We start from the raw sequence: 18147 nt of genomic DNA, 5'->3' as shown, positions 1-18147 counted from the left end.
ATTGTATTGGACGCTTGTATTGGTACTCAGTAAATATTTGCTGAATGATAAATATATGAAGTAGAATTTTTAAGGGGTCACTAATATTTAACTATAATATGCTTTTACTTAAGTTTCTTTGATTTCTAGCCAGGGATAATTTTTTACGTTTATTAGCCATTTATTTTCTTTATGGCTCCTCATTTAATTATACTTTTTGTTGTTTGTTTGTTTTGGTTGGGTTTTAATCTTTTTTCAGGTAACTTTTAGAGACCTTTATATGGTAAGAATTTTAACCTTTGTCATGCTGCAAATGTTTAAGCCTTTTATCTTGGTTTTTTTTTTTTTTTTTTGTTTTTTTTGTTTTTTTATTTTATTTTATTTTATTTTTTTGGGGGGTACACCAGGTTCAATCAACTGTTTTTATACACATATCCCCATATTCCCTCCCTTCCTTGACGCCCCCACCTCGATTCCCCCCCACCCTCCCTGCCCCAGTCCTCTAAGGCATCTTTCATCCTCGAGTTGGACTTGGTTTTAAAGGGGGAGTTTCCATTTGTGTTTATTTTGTTAATAATTGGTTTCCCTATATATTATATCGTTTAGTCTTCACAACCGCTGCCTTAGGTAAGAATTCTGAGACTTAGGATAATTAAGTAAATTGTCCAAAGATTTTCATCCATGCTTTTCTGATTCTAAACTCAAGGTCCTAACTTCTATACTTCTCCAGCATGCTGGATTTGTTAGGTGCTTTAATGGTAACTAGTCTAACTCTATCCCAAAGTACTTAGGACACTAGGATCTGCTTCTGAATTTTGCTTCATGCACATTTTAGGAATTCAGTTCTATTGTTCTGGTGTTTTTTGACTCAGATCTCTTATTTTTATTTGTGTCCCTAATCTCCAGGGATTTTTTTGTTGTTATTGCCATAAAAAAAAAAATCCCTTTTTGTGCTCAAAAATACCCCTCTTTTTTTTGCTATCAAAAATATCCCTCCTTGCTGTCATATTATATATATAGCATATTCTTGGTTTTAAAAAATAAATAGAATGGACATTGCATGCGTCAGAAGCAAACTGTGAGTGTGAAGTTTTGCATTAACTTTGGTGTGGCAAGGTTGGGTTGGTCTTGGTTAATTCACTTATTCACGATGATTATTGAGTTTTTAGTATTTGTCACATATTCTGAGAGGTCCTAATAATAGATGAATAAGTGAAGCTTCACTCCTGCTTTGAAGGAGCTCATGATTTAGAAGAACGTTAAAAATGAGAATGTTTCAGTGATATCTCACTTCTACAATGAGAAATAGTAAGAATACAGCAATTTCTGATTTTCCTTGCTAGTGAAAGAACATTTCCATCTGAAACTGACAAGTTCCTGAAGTCCTTTCCACACCAGAAATTTTGCCTTTTGATTAAATTTATTCTTGTTTTATTCTTTTGATGCTGTTATAGATGGCATTGTTTTCTTAATTTCCTTTTCAGATTGCTTGTTGTTAGTGTATAGAAATGCAACTGATTTTTGTATGTTGATTTTGTGTCCTGTTATTTTGATGTTTATTAGCTCTAAAAGCTTTTTTTTGCTAGACTCTTTAGGGCTTTTTGCATATAAGATCATGTCATCTGTGAACAGAGATCATTTTACTTCAGACTTTACACTTGATTTCTTTTACTTCTTCCTTAATTGTTCTGGCTATTACTGTGTTGAATAGAAGTAGTGAGAGTGGGCAGCCCTGCCTTGTTCCTTATCTTAAAGGAAAACCTTTCAGTTTTTCACTGTTGAGCATGCTGTTAGCTGTGAAGCTTTTCATATATAGCTTTTATTATCTTGACAAAATTGCTATCTGTCCCTTGTTTATTTAGTGTTTTTATCATGAAAGGGTATTGAATTATGTCAAATGCTTTTTCTGCATGAATTGATATGACTGTGTGATTTTAATACTTTGTTCTTTTAATATGGTTTGTCACATTAACTGATTTTTGTATGTAGAACTGTCCCTGTACCTCAAGGATAAATCTCACTTGGTCATGGTGTACGATCCTTTTAATGAGCTATTGAATTTGGTTTGTTAATATTTTGTTGAGGATTTTTACATCTGTATTTAACAGGGATATTGTAGTTTTTACTGTGGAGTCTGTCTGGCTTTGTTGTCAGGGTAATGTTGGCTTCATACAATAAGCTTAGAGGTATTCCTTTCCCTTCAATTTTTGGAAGGGTTTGAAGATTGGTACTATTTAATTCTTCTTTAAATGTTTGGTATAATTCTTCAGTGACTGTTTGGTCCTGGGCTTTTCTTTGTTGGGAGGTTTTTGATTAGTGATTCAATATTCTTTTTAGTTATAGATACACTCAGATTTTCTATTTCTTCATGATTTGGTCTTGATAGGTGCTATGTTTCTAGGAATTTATCTGTTTCCTCTAGATTATCAATTTGTTGGCATTTAATTGTTCATGATAGTTTATTATGATCCTTTGTATTACTTGGTATCAGTTGTAATGTTTCCTCTTTTTGTTGTTCTTTGTTAAAAACACTTTTTTTCCTATTGTTTTATTTCTTCTCTATTTTGTTTCTGCTTTAATCTTTATTATTTCCTTCCTTCTGCTAACTTTGGGCTTTTTCTACTAGTTCCTTGAGGTGTAAAGTTATGTTCTTTATTTGACATCTTTCTTCTTTTTTTAAAAAAGTTAACTAATTAATTTGTTTATTGGCTGTGTTGGGTTTTCATTGCTATACATGGGCTTTCTCTAGTTGTGATGAGAGTGCTGCTTTTTATTGTGGTGCGTGGGCTTTTCAGTGCAGTGGCTTGTTGCAGAGCATGGGCTCTAGGTGCACAGGCTTTAGTACCCGTGGCACACAGGCTCAGTAGTTGTGGCTTGCGGGCTCTAGAGTTCAGGCTCAGTAGCTGTGGCACATGGGCTTAGTTGCTTCATGGCATGTGGCATCTTCCCAGACCAGGGCTCGGATCTGTGTCCCCTGCATTGGCAGGCCGATTCTTAACCACTATGCCAGCGGGAAGTTCCTCTTTCTTCTTTTTTGATGTAGTATTTACTATCATAAACTTCCCTCTTAATGATGCTTTTGCTGCATCCCATAGGTTTTGACGTGTTGTGCTTTTGTTTGTCTCAAGATATTTTCTAATTTCCATTTTGATTTCTTCTTTGACCCATTGATTGTTCAAGAGTGGTTTAATTTCTACATGTTTTAAATTTTCCAGTTTACCTGTACTACTGATTTTTAGTTTCATTCCATTGTCGTCAGAAAAGATATTTTACAAAGGATTTCAATCTTCTTAAATTTATTAAGACTTGTTTTGCTGCATAATGTGATCCATCCTGGTGGATGTTCCATGTGCATTTGAAGAAAATGTGTATTGTGCTGCTCAATATTCTGTTAAGTCCATTGGTCTATAGTGTTGTTCAAGCCATGTGTTTTCTAATTGATCTTCTCTGTCTAGGGTTCTGTCCATTATTGAAACTGGGGTATTGAAATTTCATACTATTGTGTTGCTGTCTGTTTCTCAGTTCAGTTCTGTACATCTTTGCTACAAATAGTTGAGTGCTTTGATGTTGGGTGTATATATATCCATAATTGTTTTATGTTCCTGATAAATTTGACCCTTTTATTATATAATGTCCTTTTTGTTTCTTGCGACAGCTTTTTACTTAAAGTCTATTGTGTCTGCTATAAGTGTTGCCATTCTTGCTCTCTTGGTTACCATTTGCATGGAATATCTTTGTCCAGTCTTTTACTTTCAGTCTCTGTGTGTCCCTAAGTCTAAAGTGAGTCTCTTGTAGATAGCATATAATTGGATCTTGTTATTTTATCCATTTACCTACTTTTTCTTTTGATTGGCAACTTTAATTCATTTGCATTTAAAGTAATTACTGATGGGGAAGAACTTATTATTTTGTTCATTGCTTTTGTCTGTCTTGTCGCTTTTTGTCACTTTTTTTCTCATGTCTGTGTTTCATTGATTTTTTCTTTTATAGTGACATGCTTTGATTCTTTTCTCATTTCCTTTTGTATATCCTCTATAGGTTTTTTTGGTGTGCTTACCATGGGTCTACATAAAACATCATATCGTTTTAATAATCTATTTTAAGCCGATAACTTCAAAAACTCTACTTTTACTTCTCTCCCCCCCACCATACTTTATCTCTGTCATAAATTATATCTTTTTATATTCTATATATATGAGTATTTGTTAACACATATGTATGTGTATTCATTAACATATTTTTATAGTTATACTTATTTTTATACTTTTGTCTTTTAACTTCTATAGTAGAATTAAAAGTGATCGTTGTAGTTTATTTTTATTTTCTTTTAGAAACAATTTTTAGAGTTTAGCATTTGTTATATTTCTGTGACAAAGTTCTAAATTTTATGTTTCAAAATTATTTTAAAACCTTTTTCATGATAAATGTCTATATAAGTTGAGTAAATCTAACAAATTTTTTTCTTGTTTAAACAGAATTCTGAAACTGATGGTCAGCCATACAGAAGAATACATTGAACTTCAAGTTTTCTGAAGAATCAGTTCAAAAGATCCTCAAAATACAGAAGGTGATGAAAGGGTTGTATCTTGGAATGTACTTTGAAATGATACTTTCCCAGGAAAATGGAAATTATAACCAACCTAAGAGGAAAGATCTGAAGATACTGACATAAGAATTTCCTCAATAAAATGTCCCAACCTGATATCCTTACAGTAAAGTTCACAGGATCCCATCCTTAAATATGAGCTGTGACCAAAGATCACTAGACATTTTTGAAAAGCATCTTTTGTGAGAGTCAAAGATCAAACCAAAAGAGAAAACACTAAGTTAGGGGAAATGGAGACCAGGTAGGCAGGTAAAAATGGAAAGAAATACAAAACTGTCCTTTAATAGTTTGAGAAATAAGAGGAGATGCTAAATCCATGAACATGAGAGAGAAAAAAATAAGAAATGAAATTAGAAATGGAAAACTCAATGGAAAGGCTAAAAAATGATACTGATATTGAAAGTAAAGCAAAGAGAAAATGGGAGAGGAATGATAAGAAAATTGGGGCAATTGTCCAGAATCTCCAATGCTCAAAAAATAGGAATTCTAGAAAGAGAGAATAGAGGAACTAGAGAGGAGAAATAGAGAATGGAGAATGATTCAGCAAAACTCTCTGGAAATTAGAGGACACACATTTCCAGATAGAAAGAGCCCATAGAGTGACCAATACATATGTGAAAATTAATCCAAGATAGGGCATATCACTGTTCAATTTTGTTTAACATAACTACAACTCTGATAGTTTAGTCCAAGATCTTTTCTCTACTTTTCCAGCCAATTGATAGGCCTGCTATATTTAAGGGAAAGATAAAGGAAGAGCTTCCAGAATAAGAAAAATAATAGGTCACATATAATGGATCAGTAATCAGAATGGCATTGGACTTCTTGATCCCACACTGGAAACTAGAAGACAGTGGAGAAGGCTGTCTCCACTGAAGATAGAAGGGAAAAATGATTTCCCTTTATTAATTCTGAAAAATGATTTCTAACTCATTATTCAGAATCTAGCTAAACTGTTGATTAAGGGTAGACCAATGACAATTTTAGACTTGTGATGTCTCAAAAAAATTTATCTGCCATGTTTCATTTCTTGAGCAGTTAATGTAGGAGGTACTCAACAAAAATAAAGAAGTAAACTAAAAAAATGAAGCCATAGGATACAAGAAACAGGGAATGCAACTTAAGTAGAGACCCAGGAAATCACCAGAATAATAATGAAGAGTGACTCCAAGATTACAGCTGGTCACTGGTTATAGTCATCCAGTCCCAGTAGGAGTAGGTCAGAAGGTGCCAAGGGAAATAGCTGCAAAAAGATTAAATTGGTAGAATTTGTAATGTATTTGAAGATATTAAGAAGAGATTTAGACAAGGAAGAGTTTAGGGCTGAATTTTTGATAAGTATATAGAAAACCAGGTAAACAATAAAACAAAACAATGATTAACTCTAGGAAAAACTATTCAGAAAAAAAAATTGTATACCACATGGCTTAACTGTGAATTGCATTTACAGAGTCATAATAATGTTAACTCTGAATATAACCACCTGGCCCAAATCACAGTATTGGGAATTTGGGCAAGTGTGTTTGTATATGAGGTAAGGATCGGGGAGTCAAAGCTAAATTATTTTTTGTAGTTGAATTTGGTAGATGGTGGCTTAAAAAAAAAGACACTTTTGAGAGCAAAATCAAGCACTTTTAATAATTACATTGGAACAACTCAGCCAAATTGGAAATGTGTAGGCATCCTACCTGAAACAGAAAGAATCAAGAAGTAATAAAGTAGGGACTTGTGTGGTGGTGCAGTAAGAATTTACCTGCCAGTGCAGGAGACATGGGCTTGAGACCTGGTCCGGGAAGATCGCACATGCTGCAGAGCAGCTAAGCCTGTGAGCCACAACTACTGAGCCCACATGCCACAACTGCTGAAGCCTGCGAGCCTAGAGCCTGTGCTTCACAACAAGAGAAGCCACCGCAGTGAGAAGCCCGTGCATCACAATGAAGAGTAGCCCCCTCTTGCCACAACTAGAGAAAGCCTGCGCTTGCACAGCAATGAAAACCCAACATGGCCAAAAATAAATAAATAATTTATTTAAAAACAAAAAGTAGTAATAAAGTAAAAGTTATTAGAGATAGGGAGTTAACTACCAAAGGAAACAGTTAAAGAGAGGGAAGTGGTTGAAAGGAAATGGGGATCAGAAGACTTCTGATTTTTTTTTTTTTTTTTATTGGCTGTGTTGGGTCTCTTTTGCTGTGTGCGGGCTTTCTTTTAGTTGCAGTGAGTGGGGGCTACTCTTCGTTGTGGTGCACGGGCTCCTCATTGCCGTGGCTTCTCTTGTTGCGGAGCATGGGCTCTAGGCGCGTGGGCTTCAGTAGTTGCAGCACATGGGCTCAATAGTTGTGGCTCATGGGCTCTAAAGCACAGGCTCAATAACTGTTGCTCCAAGGCATGTGGGATCTTCCTGGAGCAGGGCTCGAACCCGTGTCCCCTGCATTGGCAGGCAGATTGTTAACCACTGCGCCACCTAGGAAGCCCAGAAGACTTCTGATTTTTAAAAAGTCTTGTGAAACTGGACACTTTAAACTTTGAACAAGTACACATTTGTGAAAATGAACACTGTTTTAAAATAAGAGAGTGGAATGAATTAAAGATATTGAAACACCAAGTGTACACAACTTTGACAAGTGATTTTTCTATGAAAGGGAGCAGAAAAGGAGGGCAGTCCCTGAAGGGGGTTGTTGGGTCAAGGAAATTTTTGTTTGTGTGGGTTTTTTTTTCTTTTTTTTAAGATGTTGATCAGAATAATCCAGTTATAGAGGGAGAAATTAATGATGTAGAAATGGAAAGCTTTGAGAAGTGACAGTAGATGGGATTCAGAGGACAAGTAATATCATGTCATTAGATACTGCATAGTTTATTTTTAATGCAGAATACATTATATTGTATTTAATAGTTCTTTTCCAAAGATGAGCTGCCAAGCACTGAGATTTTCTGTTAATTATGTATAATGTTGCATGTTGAATTTAAAACATACCTGCTTTAGTATTTTGCAAAGTTTGAATTGCTTAGAAAGTTTTAGTTATTAATACCTTCCCATTTGATAAAATTTTTTAAAACTTGTTTTTAAAATGATGTTTATTTAAAAAATATGCCATCCTGCCCTCCATTGTGATAAAATAGCATTGTGGTGCTTACTCAGCTGGGAATTCATATCATTGAGTGACTTTGAGCTCAAGTTGCTTAAGTAAAGGAGCATTTGATTCCTAGCTGTAACTTGATCCTTTATAATTTATTTTGTTCCAATGACTGTAACTGATCCTTTTAAAGACGTATTGAATACCATACTGGTCTATTAATATCTATATTTAAGAAAAAAGACTTTTAATAATAGTTAATCTGTATTAGACTATCTACCTGAAATTCCTTGCTATGAGTAGGGACATCTCATGTCTTCTAAAAAATGGATCCTTAGAATCCATGAGCGTGAACAAGTGTGACTCTGCCTGGTCTTTTTGTCCTGAAAGCGTGAGTCCTAGGATAGACCCCACACAAGACCTTTGGCTTCTCCCATATTACCACTTTGTTTTGTTAAAGTTAATTCAACACAATGTAAAGAAGTCAAGAGGAATCTTCTAACAATAGCTTTACGGTACTTGGGCCTACTTCACTTCTTCCTTTATCTTTCTTTCCTTTAGATATAGCATGCCTATCAGTTGGTTGGAAGAGTAGAGAAAAGATCTTGGGCTAAACCATCAGAGAGATGGTTTTATGTTGTTCAGTTAGCTGGACAACAAGTAGTGTTTGGAAAAATATTGTTAACCAACAGTAGTGAAATAGCTTAATAAAGCATCAGTCTGTCTTCTAAAGCATTTTGGATTCACTTTCCTTAGAGTCAGCAAGGCCCCTCCTATATAGTCTAAGTCCTTATTCTTGGGGTCCTTTTTTCCCTCTAGTTCGCCCTATTCTACCTTCTGATAATTAAACAAGCATATACTTCGTGCTATATGAGGCTCAGATCTGGTCTTTTAACTTTAAATTGAAACTGTTCTTTTTTAATTCACCCAAATTGGCTCTGTTACCTTTGCACTGTTCTTTTTGTTCTAGTGATAGAACCAACCTCTGTTATTACCATGATGATAAGTATGTCTGTTGGACCAGAGGGCTGTACTTAGGTGATCTTTAAAATCTCTTCTAACTCTAAAATTCTGTAATTTTGTGTTCCATCTGCTGATGTTGACCCAGATGCTTAAAATCACTATTTTATCCTGGAGTTAGTTCTTTTTATTTTTTCTGACTCCACCACTCATTATCTTTTAAGAACTCTTAGCCCTTCACAGTTCCACTTCTGCAGCCATAGCCACATAGGCAACCCAGCATCATTTATCAAGAATTATTCTCTCTTCCTCTCATGAATATACACTTGAAAACAATGATAGAGCATTTTAGAATCTCATGTCCTTTAATATTCTCTGATTTAGTTAGAGTTACACATTAACACTATTTTCTAAATTTTAAATAAAAAATGAAGTAGAATTTCTTATGCCTCAAAACTTTTAGGGTATTTATTAGAATTAAGGTGGTTATTCAGTATCTAAATCATGACTGTATGTATTGTGTATGGGTAAAACCTGCCTTATGCTTTAGAAAAACTGTATAGCATATAGAGAGAGAAATTTTAGACTTATGATTGAGTTTTAAAGCAGTAAATTTTAATTCCTTCCATGTGAGTATGAGACTTTATAAATTAGGCTCTTCTCTGCTTGACTTGCCTTCACCCCTCTGCCACTCCTGTTGTCTCTCAACTTATGCTCAAGTAATTAAAACTTTCAGTTGTAATATGTCTACATTTTTCTCCAAAGAGAAAACTTTTTCAAATATGATGCTCTTTCATCTCATAATTGCTTGTGCCTTTGCAAATAGCTTTTCTTGTGGCTTAGAATCCTTTCAACTATTACCTCTTCCTGTCCTTTAGTCTCTTATTTCTCAAACTTAAATGGTCATACAAATCCAATGGAGACCTTGTTAAAATGTTGATTTTGCTTCAGTGGGACTAGGGTTGGGCTCAAGATTCTGTATTTTAAGAAGCTCTCAGATGATTGTGATGGTCTGTGGACCACATTTTCAGTAACAAGAGTCCAGACTGACTAACAAACTCACTGTCATCAAGAATATTTCCTCTGACCCACCTTATATACCTTTATTATCCCTTTTATTATAATTATTTAGTTATCCATCTCCCTGTTTAACTGCAGATTTTTGCTTATAGTGGTTGCATGTTTCATGTTTGTATTTCCAAGGGTAACTATACAGTTTAACAGAAAATAGGCTTTCAGCAAATGTTTATTGCCCATTAAATGGTGTTATTATGGCCTGCTTACATAGGCTTACATATGTAGCCTGCTTACGTAGTTACATAGTCTAATATATATACTGAATATTAAGAGTGGCTTTTTAATTTTGATTATTTTGTTATAGAAGGAAAATGAATTATGGTCTTCAATTTTTCCCCCCCGTAGTCCTTTTTTTAAAAGGAAAAAAAGCCTCAAATGTGCCTCAGCTAAGCATATTTGCTTGAAAATAACGTTCTAGCTTTTGGTAGAAACAAAAACATATTGAAGTTTTTATGAGAACATATAGTGTTTCTGAAATTACTGTGTTTGTAGACATACGTTTTTTAGAAAACTAATGACCGTTTATTTTTCTTTCCACCCAAGGAGAAGTACAAATGTCTACCACAAGACGAAAACGTAATATGTTATGTTGTTTACCGTAAGCTGTAGTAAAATGAGCTCACTTGTTGACAGGTACGTTTTTACAGACTTGTTTATTTTGAACTATATAAAGCTATTTTAAAAATTCACTATTAGAGTAATGGTCTATATCAAACTGATAAAAGGAGTATTATGCTTAACCATAGTTACTGTTACATTTACTTTCTGTACTGAGCAAATTTCATGTGATAGTAATAAGGAAGGTGTGTTATCTAGAGCCAAAGTCAGCAACATGTGGCTTGTGTTCTGAATGGATCTTGAGCTGTCATTTTGAGTGATTTGGTTAGAACTGCTCTGAAAGAAATTATGATAATTGCAGATGTTTCCTTGGTACTTTCTGGACTCATCCATCTCCTTATCTATTGGTCTTAACTTCAGCCCTTTAAGCATCTTAGCATTTGTGACTCATAAGAGGTAACTATAATCAGGATTTCACTAGTTGAAATTATAATATTTAAATCTTACTCTTGGGAAAAGGATAGGCCTCCTTGTTTCTTTGATTTTAAGATGTTATTTATTTATTTTTTATTTTTTACATTTTAACATATCTGACATTGGGATTCATCTTACAATTGGCTTATCATAGTTTAACGGGTGGCATTTTTTTCTTTCTTAGTGGTACATAAAATAGTAAGTCCTGTAGTCAATGGTGTCTTAAATTTGATGAATACAGTAACAGTTTTTTTTTAAATATCTACTCTTTGACAGTTACTGTACAGAATATTTTTTATGTCTTATTCAACTTCACAATAATTCCATGAAATCTTTTTTTTTCATTTTATTTATTTATTTATTTTTTTGAGGTACACCAAGTTCAATCATCTGTATTTATACACATATCCCCGTATTCCCTCCCTCCCTCAACTCCTCCCCCAGCCTCCATGAGATCTTACAGATGAGGAATCTATAGGTCAGAAAGGTTAAATAACTTGCTTAAGGTCACATAGTAAGTAATAAGCTGGAGTTATGATCTGTGTTGGTCTGTCTGACACCAAAGTTCCTGTGCTTTTATTATAGTGTACTGTGTGATTCTTCCATAGGGGATTCTTTAAGTGTTTTATAGCCAGAGTTGTGCACAGAAGTGACTTTTGACATCTAGGGACAGCTTTCCTCCCTTTTCTATGAGTTAAATAGTGAAGGTATATACTCTATCAGAGCTTAAGACCTAAGGGGTAAGGAGTTACCTCAGGGAGGCCTGCCTGCCACTGCCATACATCTGGGCTTTGCCATGGTTTCAGGTGTAATCTGTGTATAGTCTTTTCCTCAGAAAGGATGATTGTTTACTGCTCCTGAGAGATTAAATATGATTTTGGCACTATGCTTCTGAATGATTGTCAGTTCCCATTCTAGACAATATGACATGTAGGGATGACATCTAGGGGTTCATACATAAAGTAGTGATTCTTAACATGAGTTCATTATCTCTCTGAATATCATGAAAGTTATGGACTCTCTCCTCAATGATGTGCATTTACACACAGAATTTTTTTTTTTTTATAAATTTCAGTGTATACATGGAACCCCAAAAGTCTATTCATGAACCTCTATGATACAAGATTTATAGATGATCTCAATTGTGGGGCTCATAGGCACTTTATAGGCCACAGAAAGGTGTGGTTAAAGGAGTGAATAGTGAGTTCATGTAAAAGCTCATATCACTTGAAACTATTTTATAGTGCCCCTTAGATTAAGGAGTTAACCACCAGTGATTTTGATTTCATTTGTTAGAATGTTCTTCCCCTTGGTCTTCTTATAACCAGTCCCTTCTTATCACTTACATCTCAACTCAAACATCCCCACTTCACTAAGTCCTTCCCTAACCACTCAGACTAAAGTAACCACCCAGTAATTAAAACATCACCCCTTTTTAAAAAAAAAAATTTGTACATTTTCATGTTGATTTGTTTCTTTCTACTAGAAAATAAGCTGTATGAGAGCAGTAACGTATATGTCTAGTTAACTGCTCTGTAACCATGTCCAGAACAGAGCCTGGCACATGAGTGCTAACAAATATTTGTCAGATGAATCGGTAATGGATGAAAATATATCAGTATAAGTTAATATGCTAGATATTGTGATGTTTCTGAGTGATTTGTGTTTTTATAAAGTAAATGTCTCAGAAAATGTGTTTTTTAAATGTGCTACTATAATTGAAAATAATTTCAAGTGAATCATTTTATATAATGACACATACACTGACTTTCTATAGATTTTTACTAGTTACTGAAAGTTTGGAGTAAGGTATTTAACTTCTAGTTAAATTCTTGTTTATTGTAATAAACTTTAAAAAATGTAAAACATAGTTGAACTTTGTCTATATGTATTAGAAAACAGGTTAGTAGTTACTGAGTTTGAATTTATGCAATTCATAACTTTACAAAAATCCTAGAATATAACTGATGAGATTCATATGTCGTTTTAGTATTGCTATTGCTTAGTGAATCTGCTCTTATTTTCTCTATCCACTTTCTTTTTCTTTTAGAGATGATGGTAGTATTTTCGATGGGTTGGTTGAAGAAGATGACAAGGACAAAGCAAAAAGGTAGTTCAACTTAAGATATAAAATAGTAAATAAGTGTAACAGTAGATAGTAAATCAGTGTTTTCCAAAATCTATTTGCCTTAAGAACTTAGATATGTTAGCAAGGTGGAAGAGCTTAGAATATCAGTATGTAGTTTATAAATTACATAAAATTATCCTCTAAAAGTACCCTTCTCACCACATCGTATTATGGCATATAATATCTACATGACATCACTGGCGACATTAGCCTTCATCACTGAACTAAGGCAGGATTTGCCTAGATTCACCATTGTAGTTACTATTTTCCATTAACCCACTCTATTCTGTGGGTGCAATTTATTTAATATAGCCTGCCTTCAGAGTAGGGATGGGGGAATTAAGCTTCATCTCCCATAGGAGGGGATATCTACACATATTTGAAATTCTTCTGTTAAAAAAATGTCTCTTTCCCATTTATTTATATCTCTATGGACTCATGTATATTTTGTGTGGACTCCTGTATATTTATTTAGTACTATAGGTTATACGCCAGTGCTATGTTATTTATTCTGTTGCTTGGTTTGTTCCAGCTTTGGCCCTTGGGAGGTCTTTCAGGGTTGGCCTCTGTGTCTTTTGACATGCTGCCATTCTCCAGTAAAAGGGAAAGTGGGTGATGGAGATTGGGAGGGAGAAGAATTGATGGAGAGGTATCATCAAGTAGGTGACAGGATGGGATCTAGAGCCATGATGGTGATGGTGGGGGTTTGACCTTAAATATGGGCCTTGATGGTAATTATAGTGTCAGAAGGGAGGGTCCCGGATAGCATTACAGCCAAATCTGTAGTCATTGAGAGTAAGCAGTAAATACTTTGTTTTTTTTTCCAGACACATTGAAGTACTTGGGTGCTTAGATGCGAGGTTAGAGGGTATTGTAGCATTACATACAGATACAAAAAATAAATATGTAGCAAGTAATAGTTCCTAAATGTCTTTATATTCACATAACCAGATAAACTGCTAAATTCTTAAATGAATGATTAAAATACATCTAGGAAGAAGATTTTGAGGAAAGCTATACAACTTTATTCAAGGAAATAAAATGACCTGAATTTGAAGCTAAAAATATATCGGATAACTCCTTTCCCTTAACTTCAGCCTGGTGGGGGAAGTTCTTATAAAATATTTCAGGGTAGAGATAAAGTCACTGATAAGGTGGGAATAGTCAGTCTTGCCTGAATGAAGAGGCAGAACTTTGAGGAATTTACTTGGACAGCTTTAAAGGCCCAGTTTATAGATGGTAAGGTGAGCTAAGGGTTTTCTGTTTGCAGAGACTTTGAAGGTTTGATCATGTTTTTAGGGGACCAAATATTCTATCACTGTGGGAAACCTTGGAGAAAGAGAAGGCCTCATAGTAATGCTGTCAGAATTAAATGGACCATGTTGAACTCTGACATCTGTGGCCTATTATTGTTGAGGTCGTCACAAGGCTGAGTACTTCCAACCTGAATGTAACATGAAGTAAAGTTGCTTTAATGGGTGTGATCCAGTGGTAGAGTTGACAATGGTATTTGATTTGTATATATTTCTTACACTGGAGTTAAAATGCCTGTTGTGAATTATTATGTCATGGTAACTCTATAATCCTGGGCATAGTCTCTTTTATGCCTGAGTTGTCACACCTATAACATGAAAAATAATAAAGTCTGTTTTGTAGGAATTAAGTGAAATTTCATACATGTTTCCAGTAGTGCCTAACTTATAAAATATACAACAAATAATGGCTCTAAATTTTACCCCCTACCTGTGTCTTCAGATATTTCATATATAATAATTCTTAGATGCTCATTTCCTACTTACTCCTTTCTAGAGGAATATAAGTAGATCTGTATGTCTAACTTTCTCTAGTATGTGTCCTTTAAAATGTCAAACAGGCAATTTCACCATATTTAAATTCTCCCCAAACCATCTGTCTACCAAAACTAATATCTCATTTTATACTACACGTTGATAAAGAGCGTTATCAGTAATTTGGGAATCCTCTTTGATTTTTCTTTTGCTTCCCCACTCCAAACTAAATCTCATTTACCTAGAATCACTAGTTCTGCCTGTTAACCCTCAGACCCATACTGCTCTGTTAACACTGCCACTGCCATGGTTTATAGCCTAGGATACTGCAGTTGCTTCCTACAGTAAGTTTTGAGTAGTGTGTGTTAAATGAATTTGTTTTGCCAAGCATCGATCTTTTCATTACTCTGGTGCTGGAATGCTCTTATTAACAAGCAGTTCTGTTCATGTCATTTCTTTGCTTAAAACCTTTTAGTGCCTTCCCATGGCTTTCACTATTATTAAACTAAAATCCTTTTGTGTAGCATAAAAACTTCATGATTTTTTTCCCAGTACTAATTATTCCTAACTGCCACCCACCCCCAAACTCCAGCATAGGTGGGCACAGAAAGCTTGTACGCTAGCCACATTAGCCAAGCCGAACTATTTGTGATAGGTTTTGTTTTGGCTGCACTGCTTGGCATGCGGACTCTTAGTGCCCTGACCAGGGATCAGGTCCGTGGCTCCTGCAATGGAAGTGCGGAGTCCTAACTACTGGACCGCCAGGGAATTCCCTGTTAGGTTTTCATCTTTGTACAAGTTTCCTCTGTCTGGAATGCCCTGCTTACACCCCGCCACCATCCTTTTCTCACTCAGCCTTCATGACTCAATTCAGCACACTTAGGAAGTTCCATAGGTATTAGGTGCATTTCTTGAAAAGGTTTATCCTTCTCCAGTATTCTTAGCCCTTATTAGCACAGTCTCTGTCATAACAAAGCACTCAGTGTTTGGTGAGGTAGTCAGTTAATTTCTATTATGTTTCTAAAGGGGTTTAAACAATTGTATTTTTTCCCAGTATTAATACAGAATAAATGCTTCTTTACTGAAAAAAAATTAAATTAAATTAATAGAATTATTCTCTGATCCTTTGGGATCTTTTGGGAAAGTAGTATACTTTGCTTAAACAAAAACTGGATTCTAAAATCTGACTTCACAAAGCAGATCATTAGAAGTATGACAGAATGATTAATTGATCTGTAAATAATTGTCTTTATCTCAAGAGTTCCCAGTGCAACTAAGAATTTGCTGCTAGTTACTGCTTCACGTAGAACAGTGGGAATTATTCCTTTAGCACATATATTTTGAGTGCTTACTGTTTGTTAGGTGTTATGCTTAAGTGCTTAGATGAAAAAATTGGGGCTTTGTTATCAAGAAGCTTACAGCCCAGTGGAGAGACAGATATGCAAACGAGTGGTTACAGCTCTGTGTTGGAGGCTGGGATGGAGGAATAAAGAGGAAGAATGTGTGGGTAAGCCCGAGGGTAGGGAGATTTTCATTTTTAGATTTCTGTTCATAATTTAAAACTTATGGGAGATGGATAACTTTTTCCTATTCAGTAATTTTTAATAACTTGCATTCATACATTATATGTACTTTCACAAACTGTATCTGAGTAATATTTAGAATAATCTTATAAGGAAAATACAAATTCTTGGTAAACATTAGATTTATTAAAACCTGAGATTTGAGTGTAGTTTGTCTTACTGACATTTTCATAAAAACATATATGCTGAATGCTTAATATGTGAAAGTTTCTTTAGTGGTTAAACCAAGAAGAAAAATTATTGCCCTAATCAAGTATATTGTTGGTAACCTAGGATATAAGTATTTATTACCATCTATTGACAGAAGTCCATGCTCTTTGGTTGTGTCAATATTGAGCATTGTATTAAATTATTTGTATAATTAAATGGATTGTTTGAAAAATGCTTACTTAATTTTTTGTTTTATCAGAGTATCCAGAAACAAATCTGAAAAGAAACGTAGAGATCAATTTAATGTTCTCATTAAAGAGCTGGGATCCATGCTTCCTGGTAATGCTAGAAAGATGGACAAATCTACTGTTCTACAGAAGAGCATTGATTTTTTACGAAAACATAAAGGTACATTTTTAACTTTGTAAAATGGTTTTTTGTTTTTTTAAAATAACGGACTCAGAGTATAATGTGATAGAATCTTGGCAGTGATGCTTGAGGCTGGATGCTTCCTGACCTTTTTTTTTTTTTTCCTAATGTTTTTTTAAGAGAAAGAAATAATTGCCTTTTTAAAGATTTCTTGGTATGTTCTTTCTTTCATTCAACAAACATTTATTTTAGTGCCTACTGGTATATCCTAGATTCTTGTGGTGCAGGGTGACAGTCTTGGCTCTCAAGTAACTCAGGCCAAGGGAGACAAACATATAAACAGCTAATTACAGTGCAAGTAATTATAATGTGAGTTGTGCTTGTAAACTATAAATTTCGTATGAGAACACAGAGGAAAGAATGTGTCATGGAAGTCTTAGTTGATTTTTCAACTGAGTCTTCCTTTTAGCTTAAGAAAAACAGCATTTCACGTGGGGGAGATAGCATGTGTAAAACCAGAGAAGCACTTTAACTGGAGCATAGTTTGACTTGGAAAGTCTCAGGTATATTTGAAAGAGAAGCAAGAGTCAGATTGTGAGAGCCTTATATTTCATTTAAAAAGATTGCTTCAGTGTATATCTAGGAAATAAACACTATGTTTTAAAGTGATTATTGGTTAATCAAAGAAAATCACTTTGAGTAAGTAAGTCATAAATAGAAAATTTTAAAGACTATTAACTATTTTGGTACTTAATAGATGCTACTTAATAGAAAATAGGTGAGAAACTTGTAAAAGGACATTCCTTTTTCAGATGCAAATGAAACTGCAGAACTTCTCAGAAAGAGAATTTGTAAGTGGAGCCTCTATTTCTCGCTAGCTCACTGTGTAATACATTATTCGCCTGGTTTATGCTCCACCACTGTTTAAAATTATTTTTGTTAATTTCTTTAATGCCATGACCCCCACTGCTGCCAATAAAGCAGTAGCTTTTTCTTATATTTCATCCTCTTCTGCATCTCTGAAGCACTGGAAATTTTCATCCATCTTCCACTGGCTTTCTTTTCCCTTGGCCTGAGATACACTGTACTTGTTCATTCACTTCCGCCTCCTAACTAAGCTAACGTCTCTCCTCTTTCTTTTCCTGCCCTCTGAATGCGACATTTCTCAAGGTCTTATCTTTTGTGCTCTTTCTTCCTTTCCTTGGTTTTGCCTCTCTGTTAAACTACTAAATCTATATTTTTAGATGCAAACTTTTCAGTTTTTTATTTCCAGGTAACTTTTGGGTCTTTGTTTTACATGTCCTCAGGCTCAACGCATCTAAAATAGAATGCATTTTCATTTGTCATCTCTTTCTCTCAACTTTTCCTTTTTCCATTTTCACACCACTGTCCTTTCAATCCCCTG

General features: G+C 34.6%; 1 protein-coding gene across 9 annotated transcripts in view; it reads left to right on the top strand.

Annotated features, from left to right (window-relative positions):
• Nucleotides 1-18147, top strand: part of CLOCK (clock circadian regulator) — a 131486-nt gene that overhangs the window by 59599 nt on the left and 53740 nt on the right. For 7 of the 9 annotated variants that reach the window (XM_057726667.1, XM_057726666.1, XM_057726672.1 and 4 more), the window contains 4 exons: nucleotides 4455-4546; nucleotides 10237-10326; nucleotides 12776-12835; nucleotides 16633-16781. In XM_057726667.1, coding sequence (XP_057582650.1) covers nucleotides 10280-10326; nucleotides 12776-12835; nucleotides 16633-16781 — 256 coding nt within the window. In that variant the 5' untranslated portion in view covers nucleotides 4455-4546; nucleotides 10237-10279. Of the gene's footprint in view, nucleotides 1-4454; nucleotides 4547-10236; nucleotides 10327-12775; nucleotides 12836-16632; nucleotides 16782-18147 lie in introns of those variants that run through there. The other 2 variants (XM_057726671.1, XM_057726673.1) reach the window with 2 other exon arrangements.

This window comes from Hippopotamus amphibius, chromosome 3 (genome assembly GCF_030028045.1).
Source record: "Hippopotamus amphibius kiboko isolate mHipAmp2 chromosome 3, mHipAmp2.hap2, whole genome shotgun sequence".
Classification (NCBI taxonomy): domain Eukaryota; kingdom Metazoa; phylum Chordata; class Mammalia; order Artiodactyla; family Hippopotamidae; genus Hippopotamus; species Hippopotamus amphibius.
The sequence above is the reverse complement of the archived record's forward strand: the minus strand, read 5'-3'. Positions and strand labels throughout refer to the sequence as shown.